The sequence below is a fragment of the Eurosta solidaginis genome, chromosome 2, assembly GCF_040869045.1.
Source record: "Eurosta solidaginis isolate ZX-2024a chromosome 2, ASM4086904v1, whole genome shotgun sequence".
NCBI classification, from domain to species: Eukaryota; Metazoa; Arthropoda; class Insecta; order Diptera; family Tephritidae; genus Eurosta; species Eurosta solidaginis.
Window position 1 is genome coordinate 250,996,949 of NC_090320.1, and position 22,664 is coordinate 251,019,612.

Consider the following 22,664-nt stretch of genomic DNA (forward strand, 5'->3'; position numbering starts at 1 on the left):
TCAAATGAAAGATGGTGATGAGTATTTTAAACGGGAGTGGGCTTTAGCTCTGTAGATGGACGCCTTTTCGAGATATCGCCATAAAGATGGACCAGGGGTGACTATAATGTGTTTGTACGATATGGGTATCAAATTAAAGGTATTGTAACGAACTTAGTGAAACTCCGCTTATTTTACACCTTCTACTAACGTTCGTGTCGCTAAACTGTTGAATAAAACGCTCCAATATTCTGTATTACAAAATGGTCTTATATTACTTTGAAAGTACTTCGCAACTGATAGCGTGCTTAAATCAAACTGATTGATGCTTACTCAGCTTTCGCTCCTTTTATACTATCTGCTGTCTCGTTCGCATACTTCTAGGCGTTTCTTCTTCTAGAATTTATTACTTAGTTACCAGATACATATGTATATGCATATGAATTTGTAGTTTATAGTCTATTGCATAACCATGTGCGTTGTTATTACTCTGCTGATGATTGCATACTTTTGTGAGTATCTCAGATATATGCATGTGTATACTGCTTGTATGTACATATGTGTAAACATAATGATTGATTTGTTTATGTACATACACGTGACTGCTTAGTATCGGCTTTTTTTTTTTTTTTTTATTTTTTAGAGATGATAGTATCCTTTAGTGTTGCTAATATTCGTCACAGTATTAATGAGGGTTATAAAAGGGAGTGTCCGTCAGTTGTATATGTGCAGCGTTTTCTAGACATCGACCAAAATGTGGACCAGGGTGACCCAGAACATCATCTGTCGGGTACCGCTAATTTATTTATATATGTACTACCACGAACAGTATTCCTGCCATGATGCCAAGGGCTTTTGATTTTGCCCTGCAGAACTTTTTCATTTTCTTCTACTTAATATGGTAGGTGTCACACCCATTTTATAAAGTTTTTTCCAAAGTTTTATTTTGCGTCAAAAACCAATCCAAGCACCATGTTTCATCCCTTTTGTCGTATTTGGTATGGAATTATGGCATTTTTTCATTTTTCGAAATTTTCGATATCGAAAAAGTGGCCGTGGTCATAGTCGGGTCTCGCCCATTTTTAATACCAAGATAAAGTGAGCACAGATAAGTACGTGAACTAAGTCTAGTAAAGATATATCGATTTTTGCTCAAGTTATCGTGTTAACGGCCGAGCGGAAGGACAGACGGTGGACTGTGTATAAAAACTGAGCGTGGCTTCAACCGATTTCGCCAATTTTCACAGAAAACAGTTATCGTCATAGAAGCTATGCCTATGCGTGTTCGTCATCCGATTTTGCTAATTTTTATTTAGCGCACATATAGTAATAGGAGTAACGTTACTGCCAAATTGCATCATGATATCTTCAACGACTGCCAAATTACAGCTTGCAAAACTTTTAAATTACCTTCTTTTAAAAGTGGGCGGTGCCACGCCCATTGTCCAAAATTTTACTAATTTTCTATTCTGCCTCATAAGGTCAACCCACCTACCATTTAGTTTTATCGCTTTATCTGTGTTTGGTAATGAATTATAGCACTTTTTCGGTTTTTCAAAATTTTCGATATCGAAAAAGTGGGCGTGGTTATAGTCCGATTTCGTTCATTTTATATAGCGATCTGAGATGAGTGCCTAGGAACTTACATACCAAATTTCATTAAGATACCTCAACATTTACTAAAGTTATCGTGTTTACGGACAGACGGACGGGCGGACGGACGGACATGGCTAACTGAATTTCTTTTTTCGCCCAGATCATTTTGATATATAGAAGTCTATACTTATCTCGATTAGTTTATGCCGTTACGGATTACCGTTATGCGAACAAAGTTAATATACTCTGTGATCTCTGCTCAGCTGAGTATAAAAATTGGATGTTGCTTCGGAGGGTTTAACTGTGCAGGGTTAAACTCTAGACAACTTTAACTGGAGTTTAAACTCGCACTGAAAAAACGAGCACTAGACACATAAGAAAAGCGTCGCCAACAGAAATAACGAACGGTAAGCGATAGTGTGTTGCTCAAATTCAAAACACGATTATCACGAGCAAACTTGAACATTACTCCTTACCCTGCAAAAATCGTTGGATCATGTGGTCCACTGGAGTACTTACCATTATACTCCACTGTAATGCAGCAATGGACCAACTCATGTTTCTACACCAAGATATTGTAAGCCGCTCATTGCTCGTTTTTAACGATTGTAATCACTACACGATGTTTATTGACTGTGGGTACTCCATGGATTACTCTGATGTAATGCGGAGCTAGAGTATATGGTCCAGTCCTAGGACATCGCAATGCCCTTCAAAAAACGCGAGTACTCCATAAATAATGTAAGGAATACTCCTTTGGGAGTATAGGAGTATTCCAAAACTAATCTGTATTCATACAAAAAATGTGCTCCAATTAACATTGCGATGTCCTAGGAGAGGAGTAGGTGATCCCACTCTCGCTTTGTTTGTGAGTATTCCATATAGTACATACGTGAGAGTACTTTCCAAAGTACTTTCACTGTAGTACTCCATGGAGCACCCACAGAGGATCATATGCTAAAGTACTAAAGAGGAATTGTGTCGGAAAGAGTTATCGGAGTGAATTTAATTTAATATGAAGGAAAATGAAGAGGGGCAATACAACTTTTATATTTTTTACTACGAATATTCTTATGTTATTTAGCATTTGCGTGAATAAAGAAACTAATATTTCTCTATACTATAGTATGTATACATAAAACCAGTGCGCGGTTGCATTTTATCAGAGTTGCCATAGTAAAATTTTATTATCAGTTATTTGTATGCAATATTTTTTTTTTTTGGCAACTCTGTTCGATCGTCATCGTGTCGTGATCACGGTCGCTAAAAAACGAGCAATGATCGGCTGATGGTGGTCCGCAAACGCATTGCAAAGGAGTATTGTTAGAGTACTCCAACATGAAGAAAATGGAACACGTAATCCAACAATTTTTGCAGGGTGTTAATTGCACCCTATTTTTTGTATGAATTGTGGTTAATTTTGGAGCACTCCATAGCGAGTACTCCATACATGCATGCATGGAGTACTCGCGATTTTTGCAGGGTAGTTAACAAACAAGAAGCAAACCACAATCACAGTATTCAACACAGACAACCTCATAAACATCCTAATTACCCATAACCAAAAAATGTTGAAGAAATCGCTAAATTCATCGAAGAAAAAGAAATTGTATGCTAAATAAACAACGACATCTTTAACTAGTATCAACAGAGCTGATGGCAAAGTAGCCAATGCCCATTAAGTTTGTTCAAAAGCTTTTGACACAGTCAACCACGGGCGCTACTCCTAAACATAGATGATTCACCCTGCCTTCTTGTCTAAAAAGGTGACCGCAAATTATCTGAATGGTCGGCAATCGTCGGTTCAAATTAGGAACGAGCTCTCAAAACCCAGGAGAATTAAACAGGGAGTGCCACAGTGTGGTGTCCTATCCCCGCTGAGTTTTTATACTCAGTTGAGCAGAGCTCACAGAGTATATTAACTTTGATTGGATAACGGTTGGTTGTACAGGTATAAAGGAATCGAGATAGATATAGACTTCCATATATCAAAATCATCAGTATCGAAAAAAAAATTCGATTGATCCATGTCCGTCCGTCCGTCCGTCCGTCCGTCTGTCCGTTAACACGATAACTTGAGTAAATTTTGAGATATCTTGATGAAATTTTGTATGTAGGTTCCTGGGCACTCATCTCAGACCGCTATTTAAAATGAACGATATCGGACAATAACCACGCCCACTTTTTCGATATCGAAAATTTCGAAAAATCGAAAAAGTGCGATAATTCATTACCAAATACGGATTAAGCGATTAAACTTGGTAGGTGAGTTGTATTTATGACGCATAATATAAAACTAGTAAAATTTTGGACAACGGCCGTGGCACCGCCCACTTTTAAAAGAAGGTAATTTGAAAGTTTTGCAAGCTGTAATTTGGCAGTCGTTGAAGATATCATGATGAAATTTGCCAGGAACGTTACTCTATTACTATATGTCTGCTCAATAAAAATTAGAAAAATCGGAGAACGACCACGCCCACTTTTTAAAAAAATTTTTTTTTTAATTCAAATTTTAAAAGAAAAGTTAATATCTTTACAGTATATAAGTAAATTATGTCAACATTCAACTCCAGTAATGATATGGTGCAATAAAATCCAAAAATAAAAGAAAATTTCAAAATGGGCGTGGCTCCGCCCTTTTTCATTTAATTTGTCTAGGATGCTTTTAATGCCATAAGTCGAACAAAAATTTACCAATCCTTGTGAAATTTGGTAGAGGCTTAGATTCTAGGACAATAACTGTTTTCTGTGAAAAAGGGCGAAATCGGTTGAAGCCACGCCCAATTTTTATACACAGTCGACCGTCTGTCCTTCCGCTCGGCCGTTAACACGATAACTTGAGCAAAAATCGATATATCTTTACTAAACTCAGTTCACGTACTTATCTGAACTCACTTTATATTGGTGTAAAAAATGGCCGAAATCCGACTATGACCACGCCCACTTTTTCGATATCGAATATTACGAAAAAAGAAAAAAATGCCATAATTATATACCAAATACGAAAAAAGGGATGAAACATGGTAATTGTATTGGTTTATTGACGCAAAATATAACTTTAGAAAAAAACTTGTTAAAATGGGTGTGACACCTACCATATTAAGTAGAAGAAAATGAAAAAGTTTTGCAGGGCGAAACCAAAAGCCCTTGGAATCTTGGAAGGAACACTCTTCGTGGTATTACATATATAAATAAATTAGCGGTACCCGACAGATGATGTTCTGGATCACCCTGGTCCACATTTTGGTCGATATCTCGAAAACGCCTTCACATATACAACTAAGGGCCACTCCCTTTTAAAACCCTCATTAATACGTTTAATTTGATACCCATATCGTACAAACACATTCTAGAGTCACCCCTGCTCCACCTTTATGGCGATATCTCGAAAAGGCGTACACCTATAGAACTAAGGCCCACGCCCTTTTAAAATACTCATTAACACCTTTCATTTGATACCCATATCGTACAAACAAATTCTAGAGTCACCCCTGGTCCATCTTTATGGCGATATCTCGAAAAGGCGTCCACCTATAGAACTAAGGCCCACGCCCCTTTTAAAATACTCTTTAACACCTTTCATTTGATACCCATATCGTACAAAAAAATTCTAGAGTCACCCCTGGTCCACCTTTATGGCAATATCTGGAAAAGGCGTCCACCTATAGAACTAAGGCCCACGCCCTTATAAAATACTCATTAACACCTTTCATTTGATACCCATATCGTACAAACAAATTCAAGAGTCACCCCTGGTCCACCTTTATGGCGATATCCCGAAAAGGCGTCCACCTTTTAGAACCAAGGCCCACGCCATTTTAAAATACTCATTAACACCTTTCATTTGATACCCATATCGTACAAACAAATTCTAGAGTCACCCCTGGTCCACCTTTATGGCGACATATCGAAAAGGCGTCCACCTATAGAACTAAGGCCCACGCCCTTTAAAAATACTCATTAACACCTTTCATTTGATACCCATATCGTACAAAAAAATTCTAGAGTCACCCCTGGCCCACCTTTATGGCGATATCTCAAAAAGGCATCCACCTATAGAACTAAGGCCCACTCCCTTTTAAAATACTCTTTAACACCTTTCATTTGATACCCATATCGTACAAACAAATTCTAGAGTCACCCCTGGTCCACCTTTATGGCGATATCTCGAAAAGGCGTCCACCTATAGAACTAAGGCCCTTTTAAAATACTCATTAACACCTTTCATTTGATACCCATATTGTACAAACGCATTCTAGAGTCACCCCTAGTCCACCTTGATGGCGATATCTCGAAAAGGCATCCACCCATAGAACTAAGGGCCACTCCCTTTTAAAACACTTATTAACACCTTTCGTTTGATACCCATATTGTGCAAATGCATTCTAGAGTAAACCCTGGTCCACTTTTATAACGATATTCCGAAAAGGCGTCCACCTATAGAACTAAGGCCCACTCCCTTTTAAAATACTCTTTAACACCTTTCATTTGATACCCATATCGTACAAACAAATTCTAGAGTCACCCCTGGTCCACCTTTATGGCGATATCTCGAAAAGGCGTCCATCTATAGAACTTAGGCCCACGCCCTTTTAAAATACTCATTAATACCCATATCATACAAAATAAATTCTAGAGTCACCCCTGGTCCACCTTTATGGCGATATCTCGAAAAGTGGTCCACCTATAGAACTTAAGCCCACTCCCTTTTAAAATTATCATTAACACATTTCATTTGATACCCATATCGTACAAACAAATTCTAGAGTCAAGCCTGGTCCACCTTTATGGCGATATCCCTAAATGGCGTCCATCTATAGAACTATGGCCAACTTCCTCTTAAAATACTCTTTAATACCTGCCATTTGATACGCATGTCATACAATCACATTCCAGGGTTACCCTAGGTTCTTTTTACAACATGGTGATTTTCCCTTACTTTGTCTCCACAGCTCTCAACTGAGTATGTAATGTTCGGTTACACCCGAACTTAGCCTTCCTTACTTGTTACATATTAAAGTTGTTTTCCCCAATAGACGAACTAGCTTGTAGAATAAACACCTATCTTTCCACTCTTTCTGCTTTCTTCACCACGCGCGACCTGGTACTATCACTGACCAAATCCACGGTCTCTGTTTATGGCGTGTAAGAAACAGATGTCGCAAATATTGGACGATCACGAAAGGTAACGTTGCTACCACTTACAAAGCAATAGGGCCGCTCATGTGCTACGCGTCACAAGTTTGGTCGCCTGGTCTTTAAAACACACTCTGGAAAATGCTGCAGGCCTGCCAAAACTCTGCACTGAAAACTGTCACGGCATGTCTACTTATGGCCCCTCAATATTAAAGAGCATAACGAAATGTTAAATAGGTAGTTCTTGCTAAACTGTGGCAAACCAGAGCATCCTAGCAAATAACTGCTTAATTTAACCACTACTTTAAGAGTGATAAGGAAACATCTTCGTAAGCACTATGATGAGTTCCGGCACCTGCCTGAACAGCCGTTTGGTCCAGATAAGCATAAGGGGCCCCTAAGCAAAATCCACTAAAAATCGTAAGACCTTTGCTAGGTCGCGCCCGGTTAACCCCGTTATCAATATACACTATCCTACCATAGCAGAATAATAAAGCAGACTACCAAGGGAGACACGAGTCACCCTGGCCTAACTTCGCTCTGGATACTGTAACAGGTTATTGGTTACAGGTTAAACTGTTACTTATCCAGAATGATCCCCGACATCCGTAATGTATGTCTTGCATGCTATACATATGTCCCCACATGAAACCAACCGTCCTTTCAATTGTAATGGTGAACCTACGCCTCTAACAGCAACTCCTGTTAAAATTGCTAGTATCCTTGCACTCTCGTTAGAGGCGGACTGTTAACACAACTACAACACAAGCAACCTCTGCATAGAGGCAACCCGTTATAGTGCAAAAACTGCGCCTACTCTATCACAGCGGGCACCATATCACGTATTCTATGTTCGATCGGCATCTGCAAGGCAGATGAGTTTTCACTGAAAGCTTTTCATAGCAGAAATATACTCGGAGCGCTTGCCAAACACTGCCGAGGGGCGACCCTGCTTAGAAAAAATTTCTTCTAATTGAAAAACCTTATTTATAAAATTTAGATGTTGCTTTGTCCGGGGTGCGAACCCAGGGCATGCGGTGTGGCAGGCGGTGCACGCTACCATCACACCACGGTGGCCGCCAGTCCGCAAATTACTGTAGACAAATTTACAGATTCTCTTTATACATTTTTGGATATCTTTTCTTTAAAACTTTTTCGGCCCCAAAAACTACTTCGCAAAATTTTATGTAACCGACCGACTTGTATTTGTAATTGCACTTTTTTAGCCAATCATATATATTATTTCTAATGGCTGTTTTTATGTACGGGTCCCTTTTTCGCTCGTATTTGGTATCCAAATCTATAAATAAAGTTTTGGTTGTAAAGATGGAGATTCGGGCCATTAGCGAGCTTTGGGAAATTTTGGTCGTAGCGCTTTTGTTTAGCTATATTTTATTAAAATAATTTGTTAAAAATAAACGATTGTGAGCACATAAAGAAATCTATTTGTACTATGGCACTATTGTGAATATTTGCACTGCATTACCGACAATTGCTACCATACGCCCGATGGCAGCGCAAGCTGTAAGTTTTAATTCATTGATAGAACAGCTGATTTCTGTTGATATTTGATAAGAGACTTTTCTATTGGTTGCACAAGATGCGCACGGGTCCGGCTCGTATTTATAATTTTTGTGTACATGTTTTATAAAAACTTCTTTCTATGTTACTTGCAGATTAACTTAAAATGCGTGCCTACGGGTGGCTGCTGTCCACCATGCTTACGAAGCGATGTCTTTTAACGGTTACATTCTTTGCGATTTTTGGCAATTTGAATTTTATTGCTGCACAACAAGATAATTATTATAATACACAGCAACAACAAGATCCGCAGCAACAACAACAACAACAAAACTACAATCAGCAACAACAGCAGCAACAAAACTATAATACAAATAACACACAAAATCCATTCCAAGGATCACAAAACTACGATGACGTAAATCAACGTTTCAATAATGATCCATACAATCCAAATCTTAATCAAAATGATAATCAAAATATAAAATACACTTCAAATGAACGTGATCGCACAAGATGTCGTACTGATAATTATAATGATTTGCCACTTGATGAGCAACGTCCAAATACCAATTATGGTGCTGATGAAGATTTAAATTTCGGTGGACGTGGCAAAACATCGTATAATGTTAAAGAAAAATTTCTTGAATCATTTCATTCACGTGAACAAACTTATTTTATTGTCGCATCACGTATGGTACGTCCCAGTCTTATCTATCAAGTAGCAGTTTCAATATTACAAGCACAATATCCCATAACGGTACATGCAAGTGTATCATGCGATGCTGTGCAAATAAGTGGCGATTCCAAAGATGTTAAAGCGGGCGTACCCGAAACAATGTTAATGCGTGTACCACCTACAAGCGTAATGGGTGAATATAAGCTGCGTGTTGAGGGTTTCTATCAGAATGTTTTTGATGGTTTGGCTTTCTTGAATGAGACACGCTTAGATTTCTCTCAACGTTCGATGACAATCTTCTTACAAACCGATAAACCTTTGTATTTGCAAGGTGAAACGATACGTTTTCGTACTATACCAATAACAACCGAATTGAAGGGTTTCGATAATGCTGTCGATGTGTATATGTTGGATCCGAATAGGCATATTGTACGGCGGTGGATTTCACGGTGAGAAACAAATTGCTATTTGAATTTAATTAAACTCAATTTATGGGGTATGACTAAGGAGTAAAACTACTACAGTTAAATTAAAATTCCGTTTTTAAACCAAGCTGAAAGTATGTTTAAAATCTACATCTGAGGATTGAAAACCATTCTAAAAATATGGGAATTTTAATTTCTACTGCCTCAGCGTTTTTATACTCAGTTGAGCAGAGCTCACAGAGTATATTAACTTTGATTGGATAACGGTTGGTTGTACAGGTATAAAGGAATCGAGATAGATATAGACTTCCATATATCAAAATCATCAGTATCGAAAAAAAATTCCGTCCGTCCGTCTGTCCGTTAACACGATAACTTGAGTAAATTTTGTGGTATCTTGATGAAATTTGGTATGTAGGTTCCTGGGCACTCATCTCAGATCGCTATTTAAAATGAACGATATCGGACAATAACCACGCCCACTTTTTCGATATCGAAAATTTCGAAAAATCGAAAAAGTGTGATAATTCATTACCAAATACGGATTACGTGAGTTGAACTTATGACGCAGAATAGAAAACTAGTAAAATTTTGGACAATGGGCGTGGCACCGCCCACTTTTAAAAGAAGGTAATTTAGAAGTTTTGCAAGCTGTAATTTGGCAGTCGTTGAAGATATCATGATGAAATTTGGCAGGAACGTTACTCTTTTTACTATATATCTGCTTGATAAAAATTTGCAAAATTGGAGAACGACCACGCCCACTTTTTAAAAAAAAAATTTTTTAAATTCAAATTTTAAAATAAAAGTTAATATCTTTACAGTATATAAGTAAATTATGTCAACATTCAACTCCAGTAATTTTATGTTGCAACAAAATACAAAAATAAAAGAAAATATCAAAATGGGCGTAACTCTGCCCTTTTCCATTTAATTTGTCTAGGATACTTTTAATGCCATAAGTCGAACAAAAATTTACCAATCCTTGTGAAATTTGGTAGAGGCTTAGATTCTAGGACGATAACTGTTTTCTGTGAAAAAGGGCGAAATCGGTTGAAGCCACGCCCCGTTTTTATACACAGTCGACCGTCTGTCCTTCCGCTCGGCCGTTAACATGATAACTTGAGCAAAAATCGATATATCTTTACTAAACTCAGTTCACGTACTTATCTGAACTCACTTTGTATTGGTGTAAAAAATGGCCGAAATCCGACTATGGCCACGCCCACATTTTCGATATCGAAAATTACGAAAAATGAAAAAAATGCCATAATTATATACCAAATACGAAAAAAGGGACGAAACATGGTAATTGTATTGGTCTATACACGCAAAATATAACTTTAGAAAAAAACTTGGTAAAATGGGTGTGACACCTACCATATTAAGCAGAAGAAAATGAAAAAGTTTTGCAGGGCGAAATCTAAAGCCCTTGGAATCTTGGAAGGTTCGTGATATTACATATATAAATAAATTAGCGGTACCCGACAGATGATGTTCTGGATCACCCTGGTCCACATTTTGGGTCGATATTTCGAAAACGCCTTCATATATACAACTAAGGGCCACTCCCTTTTAAAACCCTTATTAATACCTTTAATTTGATACCCATATCGTACAAACACATTCTAGAGTCACCCCTGGTCCACGTTTATGGCGATATCTCGAAAAGGCGTTCACATATAGAACTAAGGCCCACTTTTTTAAAATACTCATTAACACCTTTCATTTGATACCCATATCGTACAAAAAAATTCTAGAGTCACCCCTGGCCCACCTTTATGGCGATATCTCGAAAAGGCATCCACCTATAGAACTAAGGCCCACTCCCTTTTAAAATACTCATTAACACCTTTCATTTGATACCCATATCGCACAAACAAATTCTAGAGTCACCCCTGGTCCACCTTTATGGCGATATCTTGAAAAGGCTTGGGTATCAAACGAAAGGTGTTACTGAGCATTTTAAGAGGGAGTGGGCATTAGGTCTATAGGTGGAAGCCTTTTCGAGATATCGCCATTAGGGTGGGCCGGGGGTGACTCTAGAATGTTTGTACGATATGGGTATCAAACGAAAGGTGTTACTGAGCATTTTAAGAGGGAGTGGGCATTAGGTCTATAGGTGGACGCCTTTTCGAGATATCGCCATTAGGGTGGGCCAGGGGTGACTCTAGAATGTGTTTGTGCGATATGGGTATCAAATGAAAGGTGGTAATGAGTATTTTAAAAGGGAGTAATCCTTAGTTCTATAGGTGGACGCCTTTTCGAGATATCGCCATAAAGGTGGACCAAGGGTGACTCTAGAATGTTTGTACGATATGGGTATCAAACGAAAGGTGTTACTGAGCATTTTAAGAGGGAGTGGGCATTAGGTCTATAGGTGGACGCCTTTTCGAGATATCGCCATTAAGGTGGGCCAGGGTGACTCTAGAATGTGTTTGTACGATATGGGTATCAAATGAAAGGTGGTAATGAGTATTTTAAAAGGGAGTAATCCTTAGTTCTATAGGTGGACGCCTTTTCGAGATATCGCCATAAAGGTGGACCAAGGGTGACTCTAGAATGTTTGTACGATATGGGTATCAAACGAAAGGTGTTACTGAGCATTTTAAGAGGGAGTGGGCATTAGGTCTATAACTGGACGCCTTTTCGAGATATCGCCATTAGGGTGGGTCAGGGGTGACTCTAGAATGTTTTTACGATATGGGTATCAAACGAAAGGTGTTACTGAGCATTTTAAGAGGGAGTGGACATTCGGTCTATAGGTGGACGCCTTTTCGAGATATCGCCATTAGGGTGGGCCAGGGGTGACTCTAGAATGTTTGTACGATATGGGTATCAAAAGAAAGGTGTTACTGAGCATTTTAAGAGGGAGTGGGCATTAGGTCTATAGGTGGACGCCTTTTCGAGATATCGACATTAGGGTGGGCCAGGGGTGACTCTAGAATGTGTTTGTATGATATGGATATCAAATTAAAGGTATTAATGAGGGTTTTAAAAGCGAGTGGCCCTTAGATGTATATGTGAAGGCGTTCTCGCGATATCGACCAAAATGTGGACCAGGTGATCCAGAAAATCATCTGTCGGGTACTGCTAATTTATTTATATATGCAATACCACTAACAGTATTCCTGCCAAGATTCCGAGGGCTGTTGATTTCGCCTTGTAGAACTTTTTCATTTTCTTCTACTTAATATGGTAGGTGTCACACCCATTTTACAAAGTTTTTTCCAAAGTTATATTTTGCGTCAATAAACCAATCCAGTTACCATGTTTCATCCCTTTTTTCGTATTTGGTATAGAATTATGGCATTTTTTTCATTTTTCGTAATTTTCGATATCGATAAAGTGGGCGTGGTTATGGTGAGTTCAGATAAGTATGTGGGCTAAGTTTAGTAAAGATATATCGGTTTTTGCTCAAGTTATTGTGTTAAGGGCCGAGCGGAAGGACAGACGGTGGACTGTGTATAAAAACTGGGCGTGGCTTCCACCGATTTCGCCCATTTTCACAGAGAACAGTTACCGTCATAGAATCTATGCCCCTACCAAATTTGAGAAGGATTGGTAAATTTTTGTTCGACTTATGGCATTAAAAGTATTCTAGACAAACTAAATGAAAATGGGCGGAGCCACGCCCATTTTGAAATTTTCATTAATTTTTGTATTTTGTTGCATCATATCATTACTGGAGTTGAATTTTGACTTAATTTACTTATATACAGTAAAGATATTAAATTTTTTGTTAAAATTTGAATTAAAAAAAATGTTTTTTTTAAAAAGTGGGCGTGTTCTTCATCCAATTTTGCTATTTGGCACATATATAGTAATAGTAGTAACGTTGCTGCCAAATTTCATCATGATATCTTCAACGACTGCCAAATTACAGCTTGCAAAACTTTTAAATTACCTTCTTGTAAAAGTGGGCGGTGCCACGCCCATTGTCCAAAATCTTACTAATTTTGTGTTCTGCGTCATAACGTCAACCCATCTACCAAGTTTCATCGCTTTAGCCGCCTTTGGCAATGAATTATCGCATTTTTTCGGTTTTTCGAAATTTTCGATATCGAAAAAGTTGGCGTGGTTATAGTCCGATATTGTTCATTTTAAATAGCGATCTGAGATGAGTGCCCAGGAATCTACATACCAAATTTCATCAAGATACCTCAAAATTTACTCAAGTTATCGTGTTAACGGACAGACGGACGGACGGACGGACATGGCTCAATCAAATTTTTTTTCGATACTGATGATTTTGATATATGGAAGTCTATATCTATTCCGATTTATACATGTACAACCAACTGTTATCCAATCAAAGTTAATATACTCTGTGAGCTCTGCTCAACTGAGTATAAAAAGCTAAGGAAGGCGTAAGTTCAGGCGAAACCGAACAATATATAACCAGCTGGGTGGTCCTATATATATTAAGGAGAAATTTTAGGAGAAATGTAACCAACATTAAACGATTTCAAATCTGGAACACACTACCTACACATACGCAAATATTGTCTTCCGTAAGCACATATCAAACAATTACTGTCAAAGAAGCAAATTTGGTCGATTTTTGTTCGAATTTGATATTGAAAATTTTGTGAAGTGCTTAATTAAAAGGAGCGGATTTTTTAATTATTGTATCATCTTTGCGTAATATATCTATAATGGCAATTTAGTTACTTGTCATAAGTATGCTGCCAATTTTGTGACACTTTAAACTTAAAACACTTAAAACAGTTAAAAACAAGTAAGGACGTGACTGTTATAGGCTGTGCCGAAGACTTTATACCTTTCATGAATGGGGCTGAACAATAATCTTATCCCATTCGTAATATCCAAATAATCGGCTGTATAAGATATGAAATATATAGTGAACAGATGTACATACCTAAGCGATTTTTAAGATAAATATAAAATAAAAACAAGTAAGGAAGGCTAAGTTCGGGTGTAACCGAACATTACTTACTCAGCTGAGAGCTTTGGAGACAAAATAAGGGAAAATCACCATTTAGGAAAAAGAACCATGGGTAACCCTGGAATGTGTTTGTATGACATTGGCATCAAATGAAAGGTGTTAATGAGTATTTTAAAAGGGAGTGGGCCATAGTTCTATAGGTGGACGCCTTTTCGAGAAATCGCCATAAAGGTGGACCAGGGGTGACTCTAGAATGTGTTTGTACGATATGGGTATCAAATTAAAGGTATTAATGAGGGTTTTAAAAAGGAAGTAACCTTAGTTGTATATGTGAAGGCCTGTCATGATCCAAGGGCTTTGGATTTCGCCCTGCAGAACCTTTGCATTTTCTTCTACTTAATATGGTGGGTGTCACATCCATTTTACAAAGTTTTTTGCGTCCAAAAACCAATCCAACCACAACGTTTCATCCTTTTTTTCGTATTTGGTGTAGAATTATGGCATTTTTCATTTTACGATTTCGAAAAAGTGGGCGTGGTCATTGTCGGATTTTGTCCATTTTTAATGCTAAGATAAAGTGAGTGCAGAAGAAGAGACGGTCGACTGTGTATAAAAACTGGGCGTGGCTTCCACCGATTTCGCCCATTTTCACAGACAGTTATCGTCATAGAATCTATGCCCTACCAAATTTCACAACGATTGGTAAATTTTTGTTCGATTGATGGCGTTAAAAGTATTCTAGACAAATTAAATGAAAAAGGGCGGAGCCACGCCCATTTTGAAATTTTCTTTTATTTTTGTATTTTGTTGCACCATACCATTACTGGAGTTGAATGTTGACATAATTTACTTATATACTGTAAAGATATTAAATTTTTTGCTAAAATTTGACTTAAAATATTTTTTTAAAAAGTGGGCGTACTCGTCATCCGATTTTGCTGATTTTTATTTAGAACACATAGAGTAATAGGAGTAACGATCCTGCCAAATTTCATCATGATATCTTCAACGACTGCCAAATTACAGCTTGCAAAACTTTTAAATTACCTTCTTTTAAAAGTGGACGGTGCCACGCCCATTGTCCAAAATTTTACTAATTTTCATCGCCATTACCAAGTTTCATCGCTTTATCCGTCTTTGGTAATGAATTATCGCACTTTTCCGGTTTTTCGAAATTTTCGATATCGAAAAAGTGGGCATGGTTATAGTCCGATTTCGTTCATTTTAAATAGCGATCTGAGAAGAGTGTCCAGGAACTTACATACCAAATTTCATTAAGATACCTCAAAATTTTCTCAAGTTATCGTGTTTACGGACGGACATGGCTAAATGAATTTCTTCTTTCGCCCAGATCATTTTGATATATAGAAGTCTATATCTATCTCGATTAGTTTATGCCGTTAGGGGGTACCATTATGCGAACAAAATTAATATACTCTGCGAGCTCTGCTCAGCTGAGTATAAAAAAAGTCGGTGTGTTCGTTAACGATTTCTCGTCAGATCTTAATACTTGAACCATAATTCTGCAAAATTGGTTAGTGATACCATCGGCTTCCACTTATTTTCTTCTCTTTAATGTTTGGTTTTTGTTGAAAAACAATCCTTATACCAATCCTTATATCGCTGACGTGAAATACCACGGTCGGTATAGTGTTTTACAATCATTTTCGTTCAAACGATAAATATGAAATGGTTAACCGTTTTTTGAAAATGACTATCAATTATGGATTTTATGAGTACGAATTGTCCCCATCTCACATACATATGTTACTACTCCGATTCACCATCTTAAAGCTATTAAGATTTCAAAAATAGTTTTCAGTCACAGATCGTAACACACGTTACGGGCCATTATAATTTAGTTATATACCGCAAGGGTGTTCAATTTATAAATAAATACAAGGCACGATACACGATGTTGCTTTGCTATGTTACTAATTTTCATAAAGTGTATGTTTGGTGGCAAGGTTAACGCCTACGCTAAATTTCAGCATGATACTTTCAACGGCTTAGGATTTATGGCTTAAAAGGCTTTCAGATGTTCTTATTCTAAGTGTAGGCGATGCCACGCCCATTTCCCAAAATTGTACCAAATTTCGATTTCTCGTTACAAAGTCAACCCTCTTATTAAATTTCATCACTTTATCGGTCTTTGGCAATGCATTCGCGCAAAAATTTTCAAATTTTGTTTTAATTTTCCAAGTGCCGCCACGACATTTTCCAAACGTTTTCCCAATTTCTGTTTTTTTTGGCAAAAAGTCAACTCACATATCAAGTTTAGTTACTTTATTTGGTTTTGGCAAAGAATTATCAAATTTTTGGAATTTTTCGAAATTTTGGATGTCGAAAATGTGGGCGAAATCCTTAAAATTAAAACCATTGAAAAATGCAGCCTGAGCGAAGCACGCTTAAAATACAAAAATAGCTTACCACCATCGCAACGCCTAAATACCTACGCCAGTACCATAAAAAATGGCACATCCACCAATACAGACGCCACAAATCCTAAAGATAAAACACTTACCAAAAACAACCACCCTACCGACTCCAATTTACCTACAAACACCATTACAAACCACTCAACCAATCTAACCGAAAAGCCAATTTCAAGCACCAACTTTAAAAATAATCCTACTCTCTCTCACTCTATAAACTGTTCAACCCCACAAACTAATAAACTACCTAACCAAAAAAGTTCGACATCAGAATCAAACCTCACACAACTAATGTCACCAATATCCGTTTTCACTCAAAATCTCCTAAAAATAACGACTACTACGTCAAAGAAAATGACAAAAGCAACAAGCCCTTCTCGATGGATTATTCCATCGAGGATCATTAAATCAATCTCTCTAAAGTCCTCGCTTCTGTAAAGCTCGCCTCTACAAAAGACAGAGCACTCCCCTCTCTCCTCTCCCCATCCATGAACCTTAACATTCTCCAGTGGAATATGAAAGGTTTTTACAACAACCTCTCTGAACTACAGCTACTAATCAAACAGCACAACCCAAGTCTTATCGCAATCCAAGAAACCCATTGCCCTCACAACCTAAACCCAGCTTACCTAAACAGTTACTCCACATACTTTGCAAATGCGATATCAAATACCACAGCCAAGCAGGGAGTGGGCTTAGCAATAAGGAGCTACATACCACACAAAAAGATCGACGTAAACTCTCATCTCCAAGTGGTGATGATCGAAATCGAATTAAGCATCAAATTCACCGTGGCATTCATCTATATCCCCCCCCCCCCCCCCCCCCTGTCAAAAATTCAGCAGTAGAGACTTAACCAACATTTTCGGATCAGTTAATACTCCCCTTATTGTGCTCGGCGATTTCAACGGTTGGAGCAGCCTATGGGGTGCTACCACCGACAATCACCGAGGACATATAATAGAAAGTGCTATAAGACTATCCGACCTGAGCGTTTTGAATGATGGCAGTCCGACCCACTTTTCTACCCACTCCTCCTTTTCCCATGTAGACATTTCTCTTTGCTCTCCCCCATTGTTTCCACTAATAAAGTGGAACATATTAGATAACCTCCATAACAGTGACCACTTCCCGATAACCTTAAGTTTCTCCCTAAATCCCAATATTTCCTATCGCACCAAAATGCCACCAAAATTCCTCTTAGACTTTGCTGACTGAAAGAACTTTAAAAAAGAGGTCGCCCTCGAACTAAGAGCCCGTGCTGAATCCAAGCGCACAACCCATGAAGCCTCTAACATTGCTAAAGCAATACGCAAAGCAGCAAACCACTGTATCCCTCAAGCATCACCCTGCGGAAGAAACCACGTACCCTGATGGAATAAAGAACTCACGACACTAAGGAGAGAAAAAATGCAAGCTTGGCATAAATTTAAAAGAAACCCCATACACGCCAACCTTATAAACTTCAAAAAATTAAATGCCAAATTCCGGAAAGAAATGAAAATCCAAAAAAAGTGCAGCTTCCAAAAATTTACTGAGTCCATTTCTCCCAACTCCTCCGTGCCCGAAATCTGGAATATAATTAACAAATTATGCCATAGAAATCCACACACACCTTTAGTTGCCATTAAAACCAACAACTGCATATCCTCTGACCCGTCCGCAATATCCAACGAGTTCGGTACAATGTGGTCAGACCTCTCATCTGACGCAAACTTTTCAAATCACTACAGGGAATCAAAAAGTCATATCTTGAGCCAGGTGCCTCCTCTCACTAGAACACACCCAAAAGCTGATTTAATCGAAAAACCAATCACACCAATCGAACTGCTAACTTGCATCGGTAAAGCAAAGGGCAAAACCCCCGGCTATGACCGGATATCTTATAAAATGATTAGTGAAATGCCGGAAACTGGTATATCCGGACTGTTGCAGCTTTATAACAATATCTTGGATACCAGTATCATCCCCCATAATTGGAAAATTGCCACCATTATTCCAATACCAAAGCCAAATAAGAACTCTCTTTCAACCGATGGGTACCGCCCCATTTCACTTCTCTCGTGTCTTTCCAAAGTTATGGAAAAGATAGTGGCAAACCGAATCGCATGGTTCACTGAAACAAAACACCTCATCGAACCCAATCAAGTTGCTTTTAGACCCAACAGAGGCTGCACTGACGCTCTCCTCCACATTGATTTTTTTTGTTACAAAAGCCCTCTCAGCCCGTAACCATGTATCCATTCTTTCGCTAGATTTCGAGAAAGCCTTCGATCGAATTGGCCCTCATGTCGTTTAAGATGCCTCCGCTCATGGGGAATAGGCCCAAAAATATTTCACTTCGTTAAATCCTACCTAACTAATCGAAAGTTTCGAGTAAAAATTAGAAATGTATTCTCCGATGTATACCCACTGGAAAATGGTATACCCCAGGGCTCACCATTATCCGTGATCCTGTTCAGCATAGCATTCAATGAAATAAGCAACATAATACAATCTAATAGTGCTGTAGACCATTGCCTTTATGCAGACGATGTCTATATACTCTGCAAAAGAAGCAACAACATAGAAACCAAGTTAATCTTCAAAAACTTAATAAAGGATATCATGGACTGGGGCGATTACTCCGGTGCCATGATATCTTTAGAAAAAACTAAAAACTTTCACATATGTAGAAAACACTCATGCGATTTTCACAGCCATATTTTGACAATAAATAACGTAGAGATCGAAAATGTAAAGAGACTAAAAATCTTAGGTATCACATTCTCGCATAATTATAAGTGGATAAGTCACTTACTAATTTAAAAAAAGTATTAGCTGTCAGAATTAACATTATTACGTACCTTGCTAGTAAAAAATGTCATGTACACATTAATACTCTTATATACTTAACAAAAACGTTAGTGCTAAGCAAAATTGACTACGGGGTCTTCCTCTTTTGGAATTCTCCTAAATCAACCATCAATATTATAAAGCCAACATACCACCACGCAGCACGAGCAAGCGTCTACGCATTTCGTACAACGCCCACAAAAAACATCTTAGCTGAAGCCGGCTTACCAACTTTCGAAGAAAGAATATACCAAGTCCATACAAGACTCGTACCCAAACTCCTCATTCCAACCAACTCGATTGTCGATTGTGACATAAAAAATATTCTCTGCGGGAAAGGACATCTACCATGCATCATATACTTGAAATCGCCATAAAGCTAGAGTTACCAAACCCAGTGGAGAACTATCAAGCACAAAACCCAACATGGCAAATCAAAAAAACATCATGTGACCTTTCTCTATCTAAATTTAAAAAAAGTTGTACGACACCAGAAGTTTTCCACACTATGTTCCAAGAGCGTAAAGAATACTACGAAGCAAAAAACTGGACCTTGTGGTTCACAGACGGTTCAAAATGTGGACCAACTACCGGCGAGTTTCGCAGTAGTAGACACAAATGGTGACCCCCTTAGGGTGCAAACCCTACTGGACTGCGCATCTGTTTTCACTGCAGAAGCAGTCGCAATCAGCTGCGCAATATCTATGGCGTCAGAAAACAACTATAAAACCCTCATATGCACCGACAGCCAGTCTGTCTTACAAGCTGTTCAAAACCCAATATCAGCCTCTACGACGATAAGCAGAATTAGAGATACACTCATCGACAAAGAGGCAACAATACGCCTACTTTGGATACCAGGCCACATCAATATACATGGAAACGAAATGGCAGACAGAGCAGCAAAACTAGCTCCAAAAGCCCCAGTACCAAAAAACGACACATGCGAAAGAAAAGACATGCGCACCACAATTAAACGACACCTAAACGCTAAAATAAAACGAGAATGGCAAGACTACACGCACCATCATTACACTGCCATAAACAGAGAATTTACAACTCCAAAATACCCGAACGGCATTTCGAAATCTCGCACAAAACTTTTCTCACGCCTACGCCTTGGCCATACTGTGGACACCCATTCACATCTCCTTACCGGTGAACCAGCGCCAGTCTGCGCACACTGCGGCGATACCATGTCATTAAAACACATATTCATAGACTGCCCTGCTTTAATAGATGTCAGAAACCAATACCTCAAAAAAAACTAGACTGAGCTCCTAATAAATGCAACCATTGAGAATATTAACTCTATCTACGACTTCATCAAACACATCAGAGCCCGAGTTTGAGTGATCTAAAAGTTTATTTTTACATTAACGTATATACGTATATACTATTTTTACTTATATGTTATATATCTTCACCTAGCTTTTTTATATAATACAACCTAGTAAACTTTACATATAATATTTCTCAAAGAGCTGATAGCCCTGGCAGCTAATGCTCCTTTAATGTTAACATGTTAATTTTGTTAATTTGTTAATAAACAATAATAATAATAATAATAATTTATTTCTAAGGAACCTTTCGTTGTTGTTGTTGTTGTAGCGATAAGGTTTCTCCCTGAAGGCTTTGGGGAGTGTTATCGATGTGATGGTCCTTTGCCGGATACAGATCCGGTACGCTCCGGTAACACAGCACCATTAAGGTGATAGCCCGACCATCTCGGGAACGATTTATATGGCCACATTAAACCTTCAGGCCATCCCTCCCTCCCCACCCCCTAGTTCCATGAGGTGCTTGGGGTCGCCAGAGCCTCGTCTGTTAGTGAAACAGGATTCGCCACGGGTAGGTGAGGTTGACAATTGGGTTTGGAGAAGCAATATATTGCGCTGGCAACCTGAAAGGGTTGCGCTACACAGTCGCCTCCTACGACAGGCATACCTACCGCGGGTATATTCTGACCCCCTAACCCGCTGCAGGGGGAACCTTTCGTAATGTACTTACCTCAAGACTGATGAGCGCTTTAATCAATTTCTTCTGTTGATCAACACTTTGCGGCATTTTTACTACTTTTTCATGCAATTGCTTGCGTATTTGTAGTATACGCTCATCCACCTCCTCGAGTACACGACGAAACATCTACAAATACAAGCATAATTAAATAAATCGAAGCTCTTAACATATAAGCGAAAGTCATGTATCCATGCTACTCACTGGTATTTCAGTTTTACCAAAAAGATTCTTAGCACGCGCATAATCATTTACAACAATGTCATATTCGCCAGCTTGTGCACGACGTTCCACAGAGTTGGGCAAGCAAAATAAAAACTTATGACGTGAAAGTGCAAATAGCACAGCTCGCGTAGAGTCAGCTTTCTCCTTTCGCAGCAACACTTCAGTGAAAATATTTTGTGACTCGGTAATTGAATCTGTCAAAAGTGGAGAGGTATAAGACTTAAGTAAAATTGCAATGTTATCGACAACTACTAACTCTCTATTGAATGCTCAAGCACATTTAACGCCTCTGTGCCATAAATGCGTGTGTCCTCTTGCAGTTTATCACGTATATTCATCAAAGTATCCAATTGATCAATTACCGATCCGGCATTTGATTTCAAAAATGAAAGTTGGCCTTCCTTTTGACTTTCTACTTTACGTTTCAAATAACCCAAGCCAAATTTCAAATCCTCAAAGGATGTAGCCAAATGATTTTCAAGTAAAAACCATGACGGTGAGAAGTTTTCTTGTGATAAATCACCACTTGCATCGGGAAATAAATCACGTAAATCTTCGGGAATTTTTTGTTCATTTCCTTCAATGGATAAACCAAGCGGATCCTCCTGTGCTAACACAGATTGTGCCAATGTGCGTCGTCCCCAAGAAAAATTGTGTGATGGCGACTCCTCTATCCATACTGCTGACTCTTTGAGTGGTCCAATAGTTTCATGATATGCACGGAATTGTACGGTTGATGTGCCCTCGCCACCACTGATCGTTGTAACAATAATATCCCCTTTGCCCTTAGCGGGACCGGTGCGTGCTATAATTTTATTTGGTGATTTCCATTCAGCCGATAACAAGCAGTCGGTGTCACAAATTTTTAAACCTTTAAGAAAAGAAAAAATAAAAAAATGGGCGTTACC

At 38.5% G+C, this 22,664-nt stretch overlaps 2 protein-coding genes across 3 annotated transcripts in view; one reads left to right on the forward strand and one right to left on the reverse strand.

Moving 5' to 3' along the window:
- LOC137240810 (serine-rich adhesin for platelets) overlaps nucleotides 1–8,509 on the forward strand; it is a 99,007-nt gene extending 90,498 nt beyond the window's left edge. The window contains exon 4 of the mRNA XM_067767591.1: nucleotides 8,388–8,509. The gene's annotated coding sequence lies outside the window, so the exon portion shown is untranslated. The remainder of the gene's footprint in view (nucleotides 1–8,387) is intronic.
- Sec5 (secretory 5) overlaps nucleotides 1–22,664 on the reverse strand; it is a 43,085-nt gene that overhangs the window by 19,746 nt on the left and 675 nt on the right. For both annotated transcript variants that reach the window (XM_067767594.1, XM_067767593.1), the window contains exons 2-4: nucleotides 22,013–22,627; nucleotides 21,736–21,950; nucleotides 21,526–21,660 (exon numbers count right to left, since the gene is read on the reverse strand). In XM_067767594.1, the coding sequence (XP_067623695.1) occupies nucleotides 21,526–21,660; nucleotides 21,736–21,950; nucleotides 22,013–22,627 (965 nt within the window). The remainder of the gene's footprint in view (nucleotides 1–21,525; nucleotides 21,661–21,735; nucleotides 21,951–22,012; nucleotides 22,628–22,664) is intronic.